This window comes from Gracilinanus agilis, chromosome 3 (assembly GCF_016433145.1).
Source record: "Gracilinanus agilis isolate LMUSP501 chromosome 3, AgileGrace, whole genome shotgun sequence".
Lineage (NCBI taxonomy): Eukaryota > Metazoa > Chordata > Mammalia > Didelphimorphia > Didelphidae > Gracilinanus > Gracilinanus agilis.
Window position 1 is genome coordinate 25,924,906 of NC_058132.1, and position 22,138 is coordinate 25,947,043.

At 47.3% G+C, this 22,138-nt stretch overlaps 1 protein-coding gene across 3 annotated transcripts in view; it reads right to left on the reverse strand.

The window, feature by feature from the left end:
* HNRNPUL1 (heterogeneous nuclear ribonucleoprotein U like 1) overlaps nucleotides 1-22,138 on the reverse strand; it is a 33,271-nt gene extending 11,133 nt beyond the window's left edge. For 2 of the 3 annotated variants that reach the window (XM_044667345.1, XM_044667344.1), the window contains exons 1-10: nucleotides 20,580-21,082; nucleotides 19,285-19,413; nucleotides 16,096-16,258; nucleotides 15,399-15,472; nucleotides 12,647-12,786; nucleotides 10,174-10,273; nucleotides 7,452-7,564; nucleotides 6,013-6,279; nucleotides 4,590-4,712; nucleotides 4,313-4,441 (exon numbers count right to left, since the gene is read on the reverse strand). In XM_044667345.1, coding sequence (XP_044523280.1) covers nucleotides 4,313-4,441; nucleotides 4,590-4,712; nucleotides 6,013-6,279; nucleotides 7,452-7,564; nucleotides 10,174-10,273; nucleotides 12,647-12,786; nucleotides 15,399-15,472; nucleotides 16,096-16,258; nucleotides 19,285-19,413; nucleotides 20,580-20,979 — 1,638 coding nt within the window. In that variant the 5' untranslated portion in view covers nucleotides 20,980-21,082. Of the gene's footprint in view, nucleotides 1-4,312; nucleotides 4,442-4,589; nucleotides 4,713-6,012; nucleotides 6,280-7,451; nucleotides 7,565-10,173; nucleotides 10,274-12,646; nucleotides 12,787-15,398; nucleotides 15,473-16,095; nucleotides 16,259-19,284; nucleotides 19,414-20,579; nucleotides 21,083-21,941 lie in introns of those variants that run through there. The other variant, XM_044667346.1, reaches the window with a different exon arrangement.

Below are 22,138 nucleotides of genomic sequence, written 5' to 3' on the forward strand. Positions count from 1 at the left end.
GTGCTGGTTGCTAAGTTATACTAGTTGCATTGCAGGAGCTGCTGCCTGCTGTCTTGGCTCTTCTATTCACACAGTAATCCAGTTGCCTTTGGCCTTTAGTTTTTCTTATCACACCCATTTATACCAATCACAGGTAGTTTTCTGCCCACACCAGATGCATATGAGAATATTTCTTAGATGATTGTTTCATTGGGTTCCCCTGAGGGTAGCTACAGAATATGGTTATCTAGGACACCACAGAGTAAGGGACTCTGGTGATTTATGCCTTTGGCCTATTTGGTTCCACAGAGGCTGAATAAGGAGGAAACTCTAATATCGAATGAACAAGACTTGGCTTGTCCTCAACTCCTGGTGGAATCACATGTCTGGGGTGGAAAGCTGGCTTGTGTGGAGTGGCTCAGGCTGGCCCTGGGAGGGCATGTGTATGAATGGCACTTTCCTTTGGCAAACCTTGCCAACAGCTGCCAGGAGTTTGCTCCTGGCCACAGCTCTTTCTGAGCCTAGAGTTTCCGTTTCAGCTGAAAGAAGGGGACAGCTGGAGCAAAAACCACAACTGGGCCCCTTTCTTCGAAGTACATGCCCTACAGGCGTCAGACCCAGCCTTTTTTCTCAGAGTAGGGCCTCTTCAGACAAGAGGCTTTTGGGTCTCAATAAAATCTCCAAACTCATTTCCCCAACCCTACTACCAAATGTAAATTCCTGCCTTTGGAGAGCTGGGAGAGAAAAGCTGGTCATTCATGTGGATCCTTAACCAAACTCTCCTTCCCAACTTCCATCTTTTCTTCACGCCAAATGAAGACAACAAGCTGGGCTACTAAATAAGGTGACTGATGGAGGGGGTGAGGGTGTAGAAGCCCATATATTTTTATCTAAGGATAATTAGAAGGGGATTAGGGACGGAGATTAGGCTTTTTCTGCTCAAGCCATAAGGTAGAATGAAGACAGAGGCAGATCGAGCTTGATATAAAGTAATTCTTTCACTCTGAAGCAGTAGGAATTAGGAATAATCTACTTCACAGAGTCTTGCTGTTTATTTTCTCAATGGCCTAATTTTTGGCTATTAACTGTGTTAAGTTTGGGCTCTGTTCCCAGTGGGTAAAGGGTAACACCGTGGGCTTCTGGGTTTTTTGGTGGTGTTTTCTTCCAATATGCTATGATCCAAGGTAAGGTGTGGTCACTGTTCATCCCATGTATGCCTTGGTTTATGAGTACCCCCAGCCCCAGCACTTTTAGCACCAGGGAGAGAACTACTTGAGGGGTTAGAACCAGCTGCCCTCCAAACTCAGAGACGTCAGATTTGCTCAGTGTCCCACCCTAGGAGGTGCCCTACAGGGGCTTCCCCAAACAATGGGGGGTTACAAACCTCAGGCAGAGGACAGTGCTCACAGTGAGCTAAAGCAGCAGTTTTCAAGGGCTGTTACTCCATCTGCCAGCACTGTTAAAACTTGCTGATAGGGTCTGGGGATAGAGGGAGAATCAGGCTTTTGAATATTTGACCCCATTTTGGCTGGCCTGAAAGTTCCCCACTTTAGGTTTCTGGTCATCTATAAAATGAGTCTGGGGATAGAACCAAAGATTTAGCACTTGAATCTTGAAACAACTATCTGAGAGATCTTGGCTAAATCAAGTTCCTCATTTGTGAATGGAGGTGGTTGGATTAGATTATCTGCCCTTCTAGCCCTTAAGGTATTTTATTAACATCTAGCAGAGCATTTAAGTACTTAGAAAACATTTCCTTTACAATCGTGTGAGGTAAGTAGTAGATAGGTATAGTATTCCCCCATCTTACAGAAGGGGAAATTGAGTTTCAGAGGCACCTGCCAGTGCCAGACTCCATGTAGGAACTCAGACAGCTTCCTAGTAAGGCCACCCTCAGTCCTAATTGTGTTACTGTAACATAGCCAATGGCTGGCCAGCTTAGGTGGAGGCTGCCTGGCTTAGGGAGGCACAGTAATCTGTAGGAAAGCAGCTTGAAGTTCCCCTTTATAAATGTGTCTTCAGAGAGCCTGAGGAAGAGCGGGAAAAGCCCCCAAAGGGCATTTTCCCGGGCTGCTTCTCACAGATCCAGAAACCTAAGCTTTAGACTCCTGAAAGCACAGAGGCTAAAGACTCCTGGGATGGGGTGGAGGGTGAACTGGGATAAGAAAACAAAAATGTTGTCTTTATTTCAAGAGAACTGATTTCCTGTGCATTTTATTTGATGCATCTGAAAACATGAACCTGAGGAGGCCACTGGCATTTTGGGATGCCTCTGGGTTGATGACAAAAAAAGAGTACAGAAGGGTCACAACTCATTCAAGGTGGCAGCAAAGTGGAAATTTGAACCCACATCATAGGGCTGCAGACCTGTAGGATTTACCTCTCATTTTACAGACGAGAAAACAGAGACCCAGAAAAGGAAAGAGTCTTGTCTGAAGCTAGGTTTGAACTCAGGACCCCAGAAACCAAGTCTTTGTTAACCCCAACACCCCCCCCATCCCCCCATGGGCTCCAGCTTCTGACAGATGAGCAGTTCTCACCCTGACCCAGTTCCATGAAATCAGGGCTTTCTTCTTACTACTGTAAAAGCTAGACACTGGCTCCCAACAGTGGCCTGCTAGCCATCTCCTCTAGGATATTCTAATAGGCTGTGTTTCCTCAAAGCTACTATTATTAGGGAAAGCAGTCTGGGTGCTTTGAGGACATACAGAGAGGCTGGAGACCCAAGCCTCTGCCCTAAGTGGGGATTCTACCCCAATCCATTTAGGCCAGGGATCTCATACGGGTCTCACTACTGACTTAACCAGGTCCGGAAAGAACCCCCCCCCTCCCCCCCAGTTGGGATTTAAAAAAAAAAAAAAAAAAAAGCCAAGGATGAGTTCAGTGGTGGAAGGATAGTTGCTGGGTATTCCAATGGTGCTAGTCCTCCCTTAAGGACCTAAGTGGTCACGAGAAGAGGTCAAACCAGCAGGTTTCTTTCTTTTCTCTTTTTTTTTTTTTTTGGGGGGGGGGTTAGTGGGGTGGGTGGGAGGAGGGAATGGGTGTATGTAGGGGTGGTGCTAGCAGCAGTGGGAAGGGAGTCTATACTGCTGCCATGTGTCACTAAGGCAATGTGAATGAACACAAACTAGTGCTTATCTAAGAGACTATCAGATAGAAGGGAGAATACCTGGCCAGCAGCCCCTGGGCCATGAGGCCTGAGTTTGCCTACAACGTTGCACTGTATCTGAGCTGAGGGACTTCTAGAACCAGTTCCTCAAGTACTTCCTTGTCTGTCCTTTAAGTGTCACTTGTGGCAAGCAACACCACCTCTCACCTGGAAGTACTTATAGTTATCCCCAAGCCCTCATAGAATGACTGCACTGGACCCATATTTATCTGACCCTTGCCTTCAAGGCCCCAAGAAGCAGAGAGCAATGACTCTAGTCACCTGGGCTTAAATAGTACCATTCTCAAGTACTCTACATCCTGTGAACCATTTTCTACAAGGACTCCCTAGAATTGTGATGGCAAACCTATGGCACTCATGCCAAGCAGAGATCTCTCTGTGGGTACACATGCCATTGCCTGCCAGAGTTAGTTACTAGAAACTGCTCCCTTCCCCCTCTCCACTGTGCCTCCTCACCCCTCTGCCTAGCAGATCAATGGAAGTGCTTACTCTCTCTCCTGAGCAGAGCACAAGGGCCACTCCCCTTCCTCTTCTCCCTCCAGGGCACATCAGTCTCTAAAAGGTTCACCATCACTACCCTAGAACAACCATTTCCAACAACCCCCTCCCCTCCCAATTTCCTGTGTCCTCCCTGGCTTGATGAAGGCAGGTTCTGGATACTTTGCATACTGGGCAGAGCCTTAATGGAATGAGTTCCAGGACACCCCAATAACTGGTCATATCAGGAAATGGTCATGGATTCTGAGGTTGCTGTCAGAAGGGAGCTTGGCGATCGAGTTGTGATGAAGCAGCCTTCCTTCCACTCAAAGTGCCAACTCCTCCTTTTGGAGGTGAATTGTGGGGACAGCTTTGGAGGGGGAGTTATAGAATGAGATGAGAGCAAAGGTCCTGACACCTCGCTCACTGCCCTTCCAAAAACCTCTGATGTTGAGGTCTGTGAGGGCACTAACACGTCCCTACTGCATGTGGCTGCTGAAAAAAGGTCTTCATGGGGCAGAGCCACAATCTCAGTTTAGCCTCTATATTCTCACAAAGGTAGACAAAGGCTTAGAAGTGTGTCTGCACTTGTGAAGGGGGCAGTATACTTAGGCTAAAACCCTTAAGATGTTTTGGGTGCTTAATCCTACCGATCCCATGGAGGTGACAGGGACAACCGGGAATTACCTGATCCAGGATGTAGTTGCGTTTCTTTCGGGCAGCAATCTGAATGAGGCGGTTCAGGCACTGAGTGGCCTGCTGGATGAGGACATCCCATCGGCCAGCATAATTGCGCTGTCGGCGGAGGCCCATCACCTGGAGGGGGTAGGAATGGAGAGATAGGTTGGTGGCTTTTCTGTGCATTCATGAGGAGACACCATCCTGTTGATGGCTGTTGAGGGCCTAAAGTAAACGGGGGGGGGGGAGGGACGAGGGGCAGAGATGATGGCCACACCACACTCACCCGCATTTTATCCATGATGGCATTGGTGCCCAGGATGTTGTACTTCTTGGTAGGGTTGGCAGCTGCATGTTTGACAGCCCATGTGGTCTTGCCAGCTGCTGGTAAGCCAACCATCATTAGGATCTGAAGAAAACCCAATGGAGAACACTGAACATGAAGGGCTTGTGGAAAGGGCAAAGTCACCCTCTTAAGAGCAGAATCATGGAGCCCCTTCTGATAGAGATGGGGAAACTGAACCTCAAAAGGGAGAGGATGAGGGGGGAGGGTCACAGGACTAGAGAACTGAGAGCTCCAAGGGGACCAGACCCTATACCATCACTCTTCAAGAGAAGGGATTAGCCCAAGGCAGTGATGGTGAGCCTTTTACAGATGGAGTGTTATGCCCCTCACCCCCTATCCCACACAGGGTGAGGAAGTGCTCCCATTGGGCTGCTGGGTGGATGAAGTGAAAAAATGTCTTCAGGCATGGCAGAGAGGGGGAAAGGGAGCAGCTCTGCCTTGAGTCCCTCTGCCTTTTTACTAAAGAACTCTGGGGGTGGGGTGGGGAGGGAGGGCAGCATGAGTGCCCATAGAAAGCACTCTGCATGCCATCTTTGGCACCTGTGCCATTGGTTTGCCATCAATGGCCCAAGGTTTTCTAGGTAATCAAAATAAGCCAAGACAAAGCTGCCTAGTGTGATAAGAAAGAAATGGGAAAATGGCAAATTGGCAAACCCTTCTGGAAGATCACAAGAAGCTACACAGTTGAAGGTCCTTTGCCAAGCCACCCAAGACAGTTGCAGCTGATTCAATCCAAAGAAAAACTTTCTATCAATCAGAGAAAAAGACATGGAAAAAGGCTGCCTTGGGGAGACCTGAGCACTCCGTGTCCTATTGGTGAAGATGTAAACAGATTTTAAGAAGGGCACAGTTCAAATGGAGAGAAAAAGTCTTGGGGGTGGAGGTTGGGGGGTAGGGGGAGAAGAAGGGGAAGGCTTATAGAGGTTTCTCTGTGTATAGGGCCTTTCTGGATTATGTTCTGGTCTCAAAGGCAGTTTCTGCCCCTTCCAAGAAAGCATCCTTTAACCTTCATTTAAGAAGGAAGACCTTTGTCCCTTTTTGAGCACAACTCTTATCCTCAGCCTTTCAGGTCTAAAGCAGGAGCTGTTGAGGCTGTTGATATTCTTAACTCTTCTCCCCAACCACTTGTAATACAGGCTTGTTAGAAAAAAAGGAGCCAACTTCAAATCCCGATTCTTCAGTTTACTTGCTCTACGACCTTGGACAGGTCAAACAACAAAATGCTTGTTATAGTTCTACACCACCTTCTCTTTGGGACTCATTTTCCTCCTTTACAAAGTCAGGCTGGACTTGCTGATCACCCTTTCAGCTCCAAATATGACAATTCCAAAGAGGGCCGGTGCCAGCCTTGAGCTCTCCTTACCTCACAATCTGCTTTGCTCTTTGGTCCGATAGTACCCCGAATCCGCTCCCCCACAGGCACATGTTGGATGAAAGTGAACCCTGGGATGACAGAGCAGTAGGGCTCTCTCCTCTGGCCAAAGTTGAACTCTACTGCACAGTTCTTCACAAGGACATGGGGGTAGAGCGCCTGGCCCCCCAGGGCATCTTTCTGGATGCGGTAGGCTATGCCCAGCCACTTCCCATTCTTGGTGAAAGAAAGTTCTATTTCATGCCCACATTCAAAGTCCTGGAAAAGAAGGTGAGAGAAGATGACAAAATCTTATAACAATGAAAGAAGAGAGAATGCAAACTGGGCAAATAAGCCAACCATGGCTCAGAAGGCAGCCTGGGGGCTCTCCTGGCTTCTTTGCTCCTTCTATTCTCCAGGCAAACAAGGGTTCAGACAGGCCAGTAGGACAGCCCCAAAGACAGAAGCAGAGGCTGGTAACCTATGTCTGGCACCCAGCCTGGTAACACAAATGAAGAGTGGCCTTTAGAGAGATCTGCTAAGCATAGCCTGCTGAACTATAAGAGGAAATGCAGAGCAATATCTCTTGGTGTCCCCCCCAGCCACAAAGTCTGAGGCCAGGGGAGATGTGGAGTACATGTCAATGATCTATGGGAGCCTGAAGATTCCCAAACAGTGAGATGAATGGGAGATATATTCTCTGAGCTCTGAAGGAAATGAAAAGCAATGAGCTCCTCCTTTACTCTAATCTGGCTGTTTCAACATAGGTGAAGGCTAAGTGCCATTAGGAACAACCCATCATCAAATGATAGACCAGCCCACATCAAGGACCAGGTAACTTCCCAATTCTATAGAGGCTAGCCAAATGCCTATGGTTTGGGAGCTTCTTTCCTTCTTACTCTGCTTAGCTCTGATACTCCAAATCATCCTTTTGCTACTGATGGTCCTGCAGACCAATGTTTAGGCTATGTCTTCTCTTTCCCTTCTATCTCCAGCAGAGACACACTGAAGTCAAAGACACTGCTTCTCTTTGAACAACTGACATTCCATCAAGGAAGCTGGCTTACCTGCTGTTCCCTGCAGAGGACCTCCCATCTTTTGGCCTTTACTCAACCCGTGTCCTATGCCAGGAATGCAATACTTGTTTTATTTCTGCATGGCAAAATCCTAAGCTCCTGAAAGGCTCACCTCACACATAGCCCCCTTCTACATGAGGCCTTTCCTGTTCTTGCCACTACCACCCCTGTAAGTTCTACATTTATTTACTTCTCTACCTGAGGCATCTACCCAGTAGAATGGAAGCTGTTTGGAGGAAAGAGCTAGTCTTGTCTTAACATCCCTGGCACCCAGGAGTTACTTCTTTTAAACAATCTGTGGAGTTCCCACAGATGGGAAGCACTTCATTTCATCCACATGGCCCCACCAGATACAGGATATCTATTCATACTCACTGCAAAACAGCCAATTACATCATTCTCAGCAAATGTGTCTCCGTAGTTTTCAAATCGGCTGTTAGTGGATTTTTTTCCAGTGCCCCCGTAACCATAAGAAAATGCTTCCTCACCTGTAAAGGACATTAAACCCAGGGTGGTCACTTTATCACAGTTCCTGGTCACTTAACGACTTCTCTGAAACTCAGTTCCTCCTCTATAGAATGAGTTGGTCTAGGTGACCATTACATTAAAAAGTTCAGCTTTAGATTTAGGGTGTAAGGGCCTGGGAGAAAGAGAAAACCTATCCTGAGATCATTTTTGCTGGAAGTTTCAACTTCTTTTCTTCCTTTCAGTGGGACCTAAATGGCTACTGAATGTAAACCCTCCCTCTTCCCCTAACAAATCTGAATCAGGTTACAGTCTAAGAACCCCAGAGTTAGAGGGGACTCATATGCCTTTAGCACTCTTAAGTCTAGAGATGGATGTCCCACAAAATAAGTATTGTTTGTTTTCAATTAGGATTAAGAGAAAAGGAAGAAGAGTTTATGACTAAACAAGAAACAGAAAGGCGCAAAGTAAAACAGACAATTTTGATTAAATAAAATTAAAAGGTTTTACAGAAACAAAACCATTAACAGCTTAAATTAGATGAGAAACAGATAAATGAAAGAAAATCTATGCAACAAGTTGTAACGGTCTCATTTCTGAGTTATTTAGGATACTTTTGCCAATTTTTAAGAATAAAAGCCACTCTATAAATGATAAATGATCAAAGAATACAAATAGGCAGCTGTCAACAACCAGATGAAAAAAATGCTCCAAATCACTAAGAGAAATTCAAGAAAAGCAACAACTCAAAGGTCCAACTTCAGAGCCATCAGATTAACTAAGATGATAGAAAAGAAAAATGACAAATACTGAAAGAGATGTAGGAAAACAAGTTCACTAATGCTACTGGTTATAGAGCTGTGAACTGTTCCAGCCATTCTAGAGAGTAATTTGGAATAAGGTCCCCAAATTCTTAAACTGTACATGACCTCTGACCCAGTGATACTGTTACTTGGGCCGAGGCCCCAGAGATCAGTGAAAGAGGAAAGGACCCATATAAACAAGGATATTGATATTAGTTCTTTTCATAGCAGCAAAGACACGGAAATTGAGGTGATGCCCATCAACCGAGAATGACTGAGTGAATAATGGCACATGACTGTGATAGGAAACTTTTATACTACAAGATATGACAAACAACTCTGAAAGACTTTAGAGAACTGACCAGTACCAACCATGATTTCAGGAATCATGATGAAAACATGCCACTCTCCTTTTGAAAGACAGGATGGATCCAGAGGGCAGATGAAGACATATACTTTTGGTCATGGGCAACGAGGGGATTTCTTTTGATAACTATCCATATTTGTCACAAAGGTTTTTTCTTTTTTTAATTGGAGGAGGGAGGGGAAAGTGAGAAGGCAGTTTTTTGTTAATTGAAAAAAAATTAAGATGACATATTGATAGAAATAACCTAAGTCCTAGAAATGTTTTTCAGTGACAGCAGCACAGCAAAGAGCTTTTCTCTCTCCCCCCCCCCCCAACATTTTTTCCCTCTAGCTGCTGCCATCAGGAAATAAGAAGTCACAAACTCATAGCTAGTGACAAAACAAACGTCCTCACTGGATAAATGCAAAAGATGCCTGTCAGGGTTAGGAGGAATATTTCCTCACAAATCCCAAGATGAAACTGTGTATGGGAATACTGTCATTGTAGAAACTGTCCTGCAGGTTCTGTGCCCTTCCCTTTGCATCAGCTCACACAGGCCTTCCAGGTTCCTCTGAAACCTCTTCCTTCATCCCTTCTCATAACACCAGTAGTCCTTTGAATTCATAGACTGTTACGTGTTCAGCCATTCTCTAGTTGATGGGCAACCCCTTGCTTTCCAATTCTTCACCACTACAGAAAGAGCTGCTACCAATGCATCTGTCCATTAGTTTGTTTCTCCCTTCTTTGAATTTTCTGTGGTAGACTTAGGGTTACTATTGTTGGGCCAAAGGGTATAGGTGCCCTATAATAGTTTTGGGGGCCTAGTTCCAAACCATTTCCTAGAATGACCAAACTAGCAGAACATTCCACTGATTGGGCATTAATGCATCCGTACAGCCTCAATGGCATTTGGCAATTTTGTTTTTGTATCTTCTTAGCCAATCTGATGAGGTAGTAGCTCAGAATTGGTTCACTTTTTGTTCTTCTAATTACCAATGATTTGGAGCATTTTTTCACATGGCTACTGACAGCTTGCATTTCTTTCTCCAAAAACTGCCTATTCATGTCCTTTGACCATTTATCCAATGGGAAAAGGCTCTAAGACTTTATTTGGATGACAGATGTACTCCTATCTCCCACCCCTAGAACTGTGGTTAGTGATCTATGGTTGACTGAATCCATCTTCTAAACCAAGCTTGTGGCAGATAAGAAGTGATATGTTATGAATCACACTTGAAAGAAAAGAAAACTAAGACTCAGAAAGGTACAGCAATTTGGCAATTCAGATTTTCTGGCTTCTACTCTAGTGCTCTTCCCATTCTCCTAGCTCTGTCTTTGGGAGCCTACTCCCTCACCTGTGCACCCCCAACAATGCTCTGGAGGAGGAGAAGGGCACCAGCTCTAGTCAAAGCTGATTGCTCAGGGGAATTGGTTTTTGCCCATTCATTTAAGATGCCACCTGGGGAGAGGACTTTATCCTTACCTAGCTGAGTGCTGCAAGAATCCAAAGACCAGCCTATCCGGACAACGTGGGGATCAGGCTCTGTGGAAGGGAGGTGCTTCACAGAGATTTCTTCATTGATCTGAGGAAAGAGAAACCATGGGGCCCTGAGTTAAAAAAACACTCAATGACTAGAACTCATGCAATTGTTCCATATCTCAGAAAGAACCATGTTGAGGTTAATTTAAGGTGCCTTTTATTAGAGCCAGCTGTCACTCAATAGGAATGTAAACTTGGGCAATTGCCTGGCCTCTGGGCCTATTTCTTTCACTCATTAAATAGGGATAATAATACCTGTGCTACACCCCACTGAGATGGAAGCAGTATGCACTATATGAACATAGAAATCATAATTCAAGTAGGAGGATTTGCTTTCCCCTCTAATTAGGGAATCAAGAGGTCAAAAATTAAGGAGAAGTACCAGGATGCCACTATTGCCAACATCTGGGCTCCACCTCAATGGAGGAAGGTGGAAGTAGGAGAAGAAGAAGGAAGAAGGAGAAGGGCTGATTGAAGGCTGATGCTGCTCAGGGACCATCTCCTTCTCTATAGACACCCAAGGCCAGCCCGTGGCCCAGGCCCATTCTGGTGCTCTTCTCTGGGTCCAAGAAGCTGATTTTCTGAGGAAAAGGATACTACTATATATACAGGGAGAAGACTTGGATTCAAGTATTTTCACTTCTTTAGGTGCATGGCCTTAATTGCAAAATAGGGATGGATATCATCGATTCATAATGTTCTTGAAGAAGCCAAATGCTAATGAATGAAAATCATCTAACTGCCAAATACAGAAGGGGAAGGAATTTCCAAGGGCCATCAAAATCCAACCTATGTCTGAACAAGAATCCCTGACAAGGGCTCCCCTAGCTTCTATGAAGACCTCCAGGAATAAAGAATCCCTTTGATTCCTCAGGCAGTTCCTTCCTCTGCTTACAGGTTTTTCCTAACCTCAAACCAAAACATTTGCCTTTAGGCACCTTTTACCTCTCACTCCTAGGTCTGCCCTCTGGTTCCAAGAATAAATCTGAACCCCTTTCCACTGGAGGTATTCCAGACTTTCTATTCTCTATTCCCTCTTCCTCAGGCTGCATATCCCACGAGCCTTCTACCAATCTTTGCCTGACTCCAAGCTTCTGGGCATCATAGTCACCCTCCCATGTGCACTCCCAGAGCGCAGATGGACAAAACCTTCTAAAATTGGGAGTTAGGAGCCAAATACAACACTCCAAATGAAGTCTGCCTGGCCAGCATGGAGGATAGCCAGAACACTTTCGACCTCATCCTTGATATTCTGCAGTCCCAAGATTTTCTCTTTTGGGTGTCAAACATCACAGAGTAATATGAAAAGAGGGTCTCAACAATGCATATGTAAATATTTGGCTAACACACACACTAAAATCACCAAGTTAAGCAGTAATTGCTCAAGCTGTCATATCCTTATTCTCCTCTTTTCTCCACCCATTTTGACCCCTATCTCCTCTTCATGAGTAGGAAGGGTACAAAACAAAACTGGGGTGAGGGAGACCATCTAGGGACCCATGGAACATTGGCAGGTCTACACTTTGGTGAAATGGGACTTCAAGGAGCAGAGGAAAGATGATGAAATGTTAAAAAGGTGTCATTGTCCTTCCTCTGAGAGCCAAAGCTGCCTTCATGACCAGAAGGCAGCATGCAGACTCCCCTGCTGGTTATAGAACCACATCGGAGGCCTGGTCAGACTGGGAAGACAGTCTTTCACTATACTCATTTTTTTCTGTCAGGAAATAATCAGGCATCTCAGGAGGCAGATGAAGTAGAAACTTCACATAAGACGACATTCTAGTGATAAAACCACTCTCACCGAAGGTCTTCAGTCAGATGCTAGATGGTCACCTAGCAGGGATCACAACTATCATAGTATTTAGATCTCCAAAGAACCTTTGAGATCATCTGGACCAATGCCTAGTGAGGTCAAGTCACTTGCCCCAAATCACATGAATAGTAACTAGTGGAACCTGATGTCAGATCTTAGGTTCTGTTATCACCCTTGTTCCTCCCTATCAGGGCAAGAGTAGACACCTTTTGATGGCTCTGCTTTCTAAGCTAGCTATACGCCACATTTTTCCCAAGTGGTATTACTTCCCAATTTCACTACAAAGATATGACTAAACCAAAGTTGTCAGTACAAAGGGCAAATTCTACAACAAACATCTCTATTCAACAAAAAGATGCCCTCGTATGAGGTTGCAGATAAAACATAATGGGGTCCTAATAAGATAAACAGATCCCCACCCCCTGCCACCACCCATCATATCTCTCTAAATTTTCAGAAATAAAGTCAATCCCTGTCATTTGAATGCCTAACTGAATGTCACCAGGGGGGAAGTGACTGGCCCAAACTGACCCGACGCTTCTTGTAGTCTTCTCATCCCCTTCCTATCAATCAGCCACTATGGTGGCCACTGCCAATGTTTACCTTCATCTCAAAGCACACACGGCCCCTCCTGACCCCATAACTGGCTCGGGCACCAGACCACAGATATGCAAATCCCTCAATGGTGAGTGGGTAGCCACTACTTCGGTCCCGGGCCACTTTGAAGTGAAGATCGCAATTATCTGGAAAAAGGAATAGGTGACCCAATGTAAGGAAAGCAGAAGTAAAACACTCCTAGGTATAACAATGACATGCAGTCCCATTTTGTGATAAGTCAAATTCTCTTGAAAGGATCACAGTGGCTCTCCCATGAGGTTTATCATCTCTAAGCAGATTCCCATTTCTTTACATGCAGCTATCCTGAGCTCACCTCCCAGCAGCCACTATTGTTTGGACTTCAAACTTGACTTTTCCAAACCAGAAACCATCATTTTGCCTTTTTGGGACAGCCCCCAGCTCCCCACCACAGTGTCAACCTCACCCTCAACTCCTCATCTCCCAACCCCTAATCCGAACCATCGTCAAGTCTCGCCATATCTACCTTCACACTTGTTCTCTTCCCTCATCTGGTTGCTTCCCTGGGTTAGACCCTCATCTCCTCATACCTTCACTGGTGCAACAGTTTTCTGGTTGGTCTCCTCAAATCTATCTTCCATTCAGCCAAAAAGATTCCCCCAAATCAAAGCCCTGGTAAATGAAGTCTTTCCCTGACTCCTCTGGTGCTTCCCTACCCTGTTTGGATTTTAAAGGCCCCCCACTTTGATCCAGTGGTCCCCTTACTGTTCCTCACATCAACTGCCCCATCTTCCTCCTCTGTATCTTTGTACATTGGTTATGCCCATCCTGGAATGCTTTCCCTCCTGGTTTCTTTTCACATTGAACTCAGATCTCACCTTCTCGAAGTCCTTCCTGAGTTTCTGCTCTGCCATGGCTAGTGCCTTCCCTCAGAGACTACTGTCCACTTACACTCTATGTACCTTGTATATATAGTTATTTGCCATGCTATCTTCCCTCATTAGACTGAAAACTCCTTGAGGTCAGGGCCCAGGCTTTCTTTTTCTGGTATCCCTAGCACTTGGCACAAGGCCCAGAGCAAGTGATGATGATGATGATGACGACGACAACAACAACAATAATAAATTGTCTTTGCTCCCACATGATCAAGGATACCCAAAGCACCCTGGCTATCATCACTGAGCAATTCAGATATGACTACAGACTCCTACCTAAGTGTTTCTGAACACGGGCATGCTCCACTGAATGTCATCAACACCACCTAGGGACCATGTTCTCAGTGGACATTTCTGTTGTTAATACAGTGTTTGATTACTTTGCTGCAGATGATGTCATATTAGATGGGATAGGCCTGTCCCGCCTCCATTATTGCCCAGGGAGCAAAGATTATCAAATTAAACAGGTTCCTGGCTTTCCCCTCATCACAGGGAGTTATTTTTCTTCTGCCTCAAGGCTTAGCAAACATTTTGCCCGTTACCTCATTTACAACTCTCCAGGGAGGTGGGTGCTGTTATTAACCTCATTTTACAGATAAGAAGTGACTTGCCTGGACTCACCCAGCTCTGAAATGTCTAAGGCAAGATTTGAACTCAGGTCTTCAGGTGTTCTATTCCCTGCCCCACCAAGATTTGTTCCTATCTCCATGGCAGGAGTCAGGGTGGCTCAGTGTCAGGACTGGGTGAGTGACCCTGATTAAGATGCCTCCCCTTTCTTGAAGTGTCAATTTCTCTATCTATGACATGACCTCACAGGGCTATGACAGGTACAGGAGCGCTTTGTCAACGTATGAGGTAATAGCCACAGAAATGGGATCTAGGACTGATGATCTTCCTCCAGAAAATACTTCCAGGCAGCACAGCTCACCATTAAATGAGTGAAAGCCCCCCTTCTTCCCCCCATGCCTTGGGTCCTTGAAAGCTAGGTCAGCAGAGCACAAGCTCTGGCTGGGCCCTTGGCCGTGGGGACCCATGACAATCAGTCACACTCATCATGGAGATCACAGTCTTGTAAAGTGATGCAATTTACAGGAATTGGTGAGTTGTTTGCTCAAGCAGATTCTAAGTTGCTGGTCTAGCTTTTGTCTTGATAGTACCCCCAGCATTTGCAGCAGTGAGTAGGAGGTACCCAACAAATGTTTGCTATGTGGATTTAAAGAGCCCTTCTCTACTGAGTAAAGATGAACAGCAAGAATACTGGATGAAGAGCAGACAAGCCAACACCAAGGGTCCTTCTGGGTACTCTGGTGGTGTGGATTTCAGTAGAAACATGACCGGACAATGCAAACTGCTAGGAATCAGGGGCCAGTGAGCTCCTCCATAGGGCCTGCCAACCAGGGCTCAAATTCTCTCCTAGCTGGTCCCACAGACCAGGCTCACTGGGCAGAGATGGTATGTATCAACTTGATCCAACAAACATTATGTATCTGCCATGAGCAAAACCAGGACCTATTCGGCTACAGTGTCAGACTCCCAGCAATCAGCCAACCCCTCGCCCCCCACTAGACTGACTTCTAAATATCCCCAATAGAATCCCACCAGAACATTTCTCTTCTGGATGTTTTCCCAACCTGGAATATCTCGACAAGTTCCAGTCTTGCCTGCCCCAAATGTGGCTATAAGTTTGAGACAGAAGGACCTTCATGTAAAGGAAGGAAGGAGACATTCTCAGAAGTGAAAATCAAATCTTGTCCCAGGCTAGGAAGTAGTCAGATTATTGGGCAGTGCAGTGTGAGACAGGGACCCTATGAAGGGCAAAGGAAATGCTATTCACCAGAACTCACACGTGTCGATGGCCACAAGGGTGTCATCAAACTCTTCCTCATCTTCTTCAGCAGGGGGCTGAGGCGATCGACCCCTGTGACAGAGAGATCATTAAAAATAGTCAGCTCATGAATGCCACCAGGAGGAAGGAAGGGGGAACTTAGGAAAACTTTCCAGAAGATTTGTTCACTGGCAGAAAGGTATCAGTCTAATCACCATGAATTCCATCTGGATTTCCTATTTCCAATTCCTTCCCCATAGCAGTCTGAGAAGGACCACCGGACTAAACCTGAGAGGGACCCCAGCCTATCTTCTGGTGGAGGCATTAATGGGTAAGTGAGCTGGTCTCAAAGGTGGTCGATAGAAATGGAGAAGCCAAGGGTTAGGCTGTTACTGAACAAGGACTTCGCCCCAAGTACCCAAGATGTGGCTATACAGGGCTTTTTCAAAGGATGTCCATGCTCACAAGCAGCACTAACGAGGGTTCAAGTGACTTAAGTTTTCAATTTTAAAAGGCTCTAACTCTTTTTTTTTTTTTTTTAAACCCTTAGCTTCTGTGTATTGGCTCCCTTGGTGGAAGAGTGATATGGGTGGGTAATGGGGGTCAAGTGACTTGCCCAGGGTCACACAGCTGGGAAGTGTCTGAGGCCGGATTTGAACTCTAACTCTTGAACTAAGGCTTTTGTTAGCCTAGTCACCCCCTCCCCCCGATCCTACCTTTTTTCCTCTCTATGCTCATAGTAACCGCGGCCCCGGCTGTCTTCGAAAGGCCTCTTCCGACCCTGGTAGTGATGTCTATTTGACAGGTGAGGCTGCGAGGGATTAGAAGGAGGGAAACTGGCAAAGGAGTCTTCCTTCTTGATCCCAGGCTTTCCTTCAACTGCAGGGACGGACAGACAGACAAAACTTTAGTTGTTGTCACAGTTTCTTAAGACCAGGTGTTCTTTAGCCCAGGCTCCACTCCTTTGTATTTAAAACATGATGGTGACCATTTCAATAGTCAACTGTCTTTGTAATCCCATGTAGTTTATTTTATCATCCTGAGAAGGAGTTTTACCAGATTGCCAAAGGGGTCCAAGAAAAAAACAGATCAAGGACCCCTGCAGAATGAGTTCTCTAAAACAGAGAAAGAACTACAACTAGCCACAGATATCCAGACTTGCTCCTCTTAGGGAGCCAGGGTTCCCATACTCATTTGGGTTCTAACAAAGAATCTCTCTATCTCAGTGGCCTGAGAAACATTTGTTTGGGCTAGGGACTGCTTCAAAGGAGTCAAAGTGATTCCCTCCCCCCACCCCCATTTCTTCGTCACTCTCTGCCCTCCTTCCTAAATCTGCAGGAAAAATAGCCTTTCTATAGCAAGGGAAACTAAATATATTGCACAAGAATTAAACCAAGGCAGAAACAAAAATTTGATTGTATTCTTAACCAGAGTCCAAGCTGCCTAGAACAGGCGTGTCAAACTCAAATAGAAATGGAGGGAGGGCACGCGTGTGGGGGCATGCACCATGGAGGCACCCCACTAAGGATCCCTGTTGAGTCACATATAACATAATCTATGTTTTATAGTTGTCATTCAATCATTTTTAGTTGTGTCCTATTCTTTGTGATCCCATTTGGGATTTTCTAGGCAAAGATACTGGAATGGCCTGCCATTTTCTTATGGAGCTCATTTTATAGTTGAGTAAACAAGCTGATAAGGTAAAGTGACTTGCCCAGGGTCACACAGCCAGATCCAGTCTTCCTGACTCCAGGTCCAGTACTCTATCTATCCACTGTACCAACTAGTGACCTGTTTTAAAAAACTTATTTTGTTAAATATTTCTCAGTTACGTTTTAATCTGATTTAGGCCACATTCAGTAGTGTTGTAGGCCTTGAGTTTGATACCTCTGGCTTTCTTGGCAGCCTCAACTTGAAATACTACTTTTAAACAAAATCAAACCTCCAACTAGGAAAGGTGCTGCAGATGGATGATTAGCTTAGTTCATAACGGAAGAGAAAAAAAGGAGGATTCCAAGCTGCTCACTGTCACCAAAGGCCATCACCTACTAAACACCAACTCTCTTGGTGATACTCCAAGGCTGGTGATCACACAACCAATCCTTTTCAGAAAAATCAACTGTTGGTGGCCCAAAGGTAACAGTCAGGCACGCTCTACTATGAACACGTGTCAATACATTTATACCAAAGAAAACCTGTGTGTGCGCTAAGTGGCATAAGATACTTTCAAAGACATACATGCCTGGAAAAAGAGGCTTCAATTAGTCATGCCAAACAAGAGAGAGGAGATTAAAGTCCTGGGGTGCTGCATGGGTATCCTCAAGATAATAAAAAGAATCACTGGAGAAATCCTGCACCTGGGTTGAGAGTCTGGGCTCAAACCCTTCCTCTGCTACTTTTTACCTCTGGGATTGGGAGCATATTATTTGACTTTTCTTTCCTGTGAGAAGTAGTTTGCCTTGATGATCTCAAAGGGGCCTTCTAGGTCCCATTCTTACTCATTTAAATATTAGAATGGCCAAAGGAAGATACCCAGCAAAAGACTTTAGGTTCTTTAGAGATGACTTCCGGAAGACCCAAACTGATCCAATCGCAATGCAGTGCCTCTCCTTGGAAATTATTGTGTTGTTCAGCTGTATCTGACTTTGTGACCCTATCTGGGGTTTTCTTGGCAAGGATACTGGAATGGTTTGCCATTTCCTTCTCCAGTGGACTAAGGCAAACAGGGTTAAGTGACCTGCCCAGGGTCACACAGCTAGTGTCTGAGGCTGGATTTGAACTTATTGAAGATGAGTCTTCCTGTCTCCATATCCAGCATTCTCTCCACTGACCACCTAGTTGCCTCCTTTAAGATGAAGCAGCTCCATTACCAGCATCTTCATCTGCATAACTGCTAGGTACCTCCCTCCCAAAGCATCTAGGATCTATTTGCATTTGTTCCCCTGACATTTATGTGTATGCCGTTACGTGTCTTTGCTGCTTTCCTCTTTAGAATAGGAGGTCCTTGCACAACGGTGCCTCAGATGCCTGCTGCTTGATTCAGTTAAATACTTAAGTGTACAGTAATTCAGCCGCTTTGGCCCCTGCTGGACACTGACTGCAACTCAGGCCCAAACCACTGGGTACATCAGTTTTCCACAAAGCTCACCCGTATTTGAGGGATGAGTTTTATTCACCAGGGATCTCTACTGAGAGCCTACTAATCACATAGAAGAAAACATACAAAGCTGTGGGTGTCCACAAGTCATTTACAGTTTACTGATGACCAAAACTCAGACAAGGGGCTGGGGGGAGGTCTTCTTTTTAAAATATGCTTGTCAATGTCCCTGCTTCCACAGGTGTCTGGCCACTGATCATTTGGATTCTCCTGAGACAGTTCCGTTGTCTCATTCCCAGCCCTGGAGCATGGTCTGGAGATGTGTAGAGACGATGGGCTTTGGAGGTGGAGCACAGCTTGGCCTCGACCAAAGGCCTACATGGTTTCTGGAGGCAGTTCACTGTTTTTGGATGGCTTCGAATGTTCGGACATTTTTTTACACACCAAGCGAAAATCTGCCTCTGTAACTTTCTATTCACAGCTACCAGTTCAGTCTAAGAGGAACAAATCTAACTTGTCCTTTACATGAGTCTCTAATTGGCAAGCTGAAGTTCCTCCTAGATTTCTTCTCTAGGCAGTCCTTTGAACTAGTGTGCAAACAAGCATGGTCTCCTCAGTTATCTCCCTATCCTGGCTGCCCTCTTTTGGACACTGTTTAGCTTGTCAAAAGAAAACAGATGCCCAAACCCCTCAAAGTGCCCTGCCTGGCTTGATCTAACTGTCCAATGAGTCAGAGACATCGAGTGTTATATCTAGGCATTCAAACTGTTCTTCCAGCAGATGGAGACAAAAAGCCTAACCTTCTCACCTGGGTAGGAAGTCAGCTGCTGTTCCAACTCCAGCTCTGGAGGTTTACTCTCATAACCAGTTTTCTTCTCTTGATGAACATTTGTGGTCTCATAATATTGGTTCTGTTCTGCAGTGTTGCCAGTGACATCTAAAAACAGAAGGGGGCTGTTAGGGGGGCAAAGTCCCAGAGATCCTGGAACAAATAGGTCTTATAGCCACCTAACCTAGTCCCCCCAAGGTGTTCAGTGGACAAAATTAAAAGAAAAGTAAAAGCATCTGAGCGACAAAAGTCCTTATGTCAGAATGCTGACTCTGGCACTAGTATGTCATTTGAACTTGGACAAATCCCCCTCTCTAGGTCTCTCTCATGACATGTACAAATTCTGAAAGTTCCTTTGGGGCTGACAGTCTAGAATAATCGAAGAGCCTACCCAGTCCCTAAAACAAGTGTCCCAGCAACCTCATAAGAGAAACAGGAAGCAGTAATTTCTCTTGTCCATCAGTGTTACTCTACTCATCCCTAAATTGCCCCACATGTTAATACCGGAGGCCTGAAAAATCTTTCCAAAATAAAATGAAAAAACCATAACAAACAATTTCAAAAAACCCGGAGGGGACATACCAAAGAGACCATGAAGTAAACTTGCAGCTTTGAAAAAATGTTACCCAAAACGTCCTACGAGGTTTGAACTTGCATACCAGAAGCCACAGGGTGAAATTTTAACTTTTAGAAAAGTACCAACATCAAGGCTGGCACCCCTAACTCAGAAGAAGTTCACAAACCAAAACACAAATGCAAAAACAGGAACTTCCCTCTCCCCGGTAAAGGGAGGCCTAGAAGTCCAATTCCAAGAGGAGTTTGGAAGTCCCCCGGAGAGTCGGGGCTCAGTTTTCCACAAGCCCCATCTGGGATCCCTTGGCCCCGCCAGGGCCAGGAGAGGGTCCCCTGCCCGGGATGACATCACCCAGAGAAGTAGGGGGACAGCCCGCTGCGGAGGCACTAAGTTCCCTAGGCCCGAGGAAGCCCCGCCCCCTTCCTGGCACCCCAGCAGCGGAGGCCCAGCCCAAAGGGAGGGAGACTGATCCCGGGGCGCAAGGCCCAACCCCCTACCCTCCCCCCCCCCGCTGCCTTCTGTTCCATATGCTGAGGAGAAGGACGTCTAGAGACTTCAGGAGTCCCCTTCGAGCAGACCCTTCCGTCCTCTCATCTCTCTCTTCTCAGTCCGGCCCCCTAGAGTCACTCCCTGCGGCCCGGGATCCTTTCCTGACCCCGTTCCCGCCCTTCCTGGGTCGCGGCGCCTGCCTCTTCCTTGCCTTTCTGGTCTGCGGGCTGCGACTCCGGGCTGGGCCCTCCTTCTGCAGCTGCCTGGGGCTCGCAGGATCCGTCGGGGCTCGCGGTCTTCGGAAAGGGCTGTGGCGGCGAGGCCCGGGAGGCCTCCTGGTCGTTCGTCGGAGGCTCCGACGGGGACCCCAGTGGCGGCGGCTCGGGGGCAGGAGCAGGAGGCTCGGGCTGAGCCTCCGGCTCTGGCTCTACCTCGGGCTCCGGTTCCGCCTCGGGCTCTGGTTCGGGTTCTGGCGCGGTGGCAGCAGCAGCGGCCTCGTCCAGCGCCGCCTGCAGTCGCTCGGCCAGCTCCGCCTTGAGACCCCGCGTGTCGAGCCCGCGCCGCTGCAACTCTTCCCGCAGTTCGTTCACCTTCAGCCGCTTTACGTCCATGGCCGAGCCCTCGGCGGTTTCTCCGCACTCCGCCTGGGCTTCGCTTTTGGTGTCCACTCCACTCCTCTGCTGCGTCCCGACCGGACTCTACCTGGTCCTCAGCCTCGACCCCAAGGACGGCCTCCCGACGGCGGTGGCGGCAACGACGGCACTACCGACGGCGGTAGCGGCTCAAAATGGCCGCCACCACCTCCCCCCCACCGCCCCGCGCGCCGCGGCGCGCGTCCTGATTGGCCCGCGGCCCGGGCGGCCGGCGCGCGGGGGGAAGACGGCGACCAATGGGAGCTCCAGACACTGCTTGACACCGCCCTCCATTTCCGACACCGCCCTTCTCCGGGCCCCTTTCCCCTTAGGGCGTGGAAGGGGAAAGGGCGTTAGGTCGAGTTCCGATTGGCGGGAGTCCGCCCGCCCGCAGTCAATGAGAACGGGACGCCACACTTGCAACCAATCCGCGCTTGCCTCGCGAAACGCCTACCGGCTCCCAGCCCACAAAGCTGCCCCACGAACTTTCAACTTGGCTTCGCTGACGCGCGCCTCGATTGGCTGACTCTCCCGCCCCTCGGAAGGAATGGCCAAGTCGGGGACGCCATTTCGGCCAATGGACGAGGCGGAGACTGGAGCCCCGCCCCCTACAGCGCTTTTCAGCCACTGAGAACCCGGAAGGAGGTTGATTGATTAAGAGGCCTGCATCTTCCTAGCGCCGCCAAAAAAGCCCCACCACAATCGCCAACAATTAAAAACGAAAACCCCTCAAAAATATCTAAAAATCCCCAACTCCCATTCCTCTTCCACTAATCTATGGACCAATCAGCACGATCGACTCATCCGGCGGCGTTCGACAGCCAGGACATGCTAATGAGCACAGATCGGATTGGTTAAATCCCAGATGACGGCTCCGGCCGGCGGCGGGGGGAGGAATCCTGGGCCACGGCGCAGACAACGGGGAAAACTGCGGACTTTACCTGTGAAATACTCGTTGGCGTCCATGGACGAGCGAGTCTGCAGATGAAGAGCCGCGAGGAGGCCTGGCGGGGAGGCGAAGCCCGGGACGGCAGGGCAGGTGCACACGAAGCTCCCCCTCAGTGGTTCGCTCCGCCGGCCGCCTTCCCCCGCCTCCCCACAGCGGCCCGAGATCCGCGCTCGATTGTGGCTTCCGAGC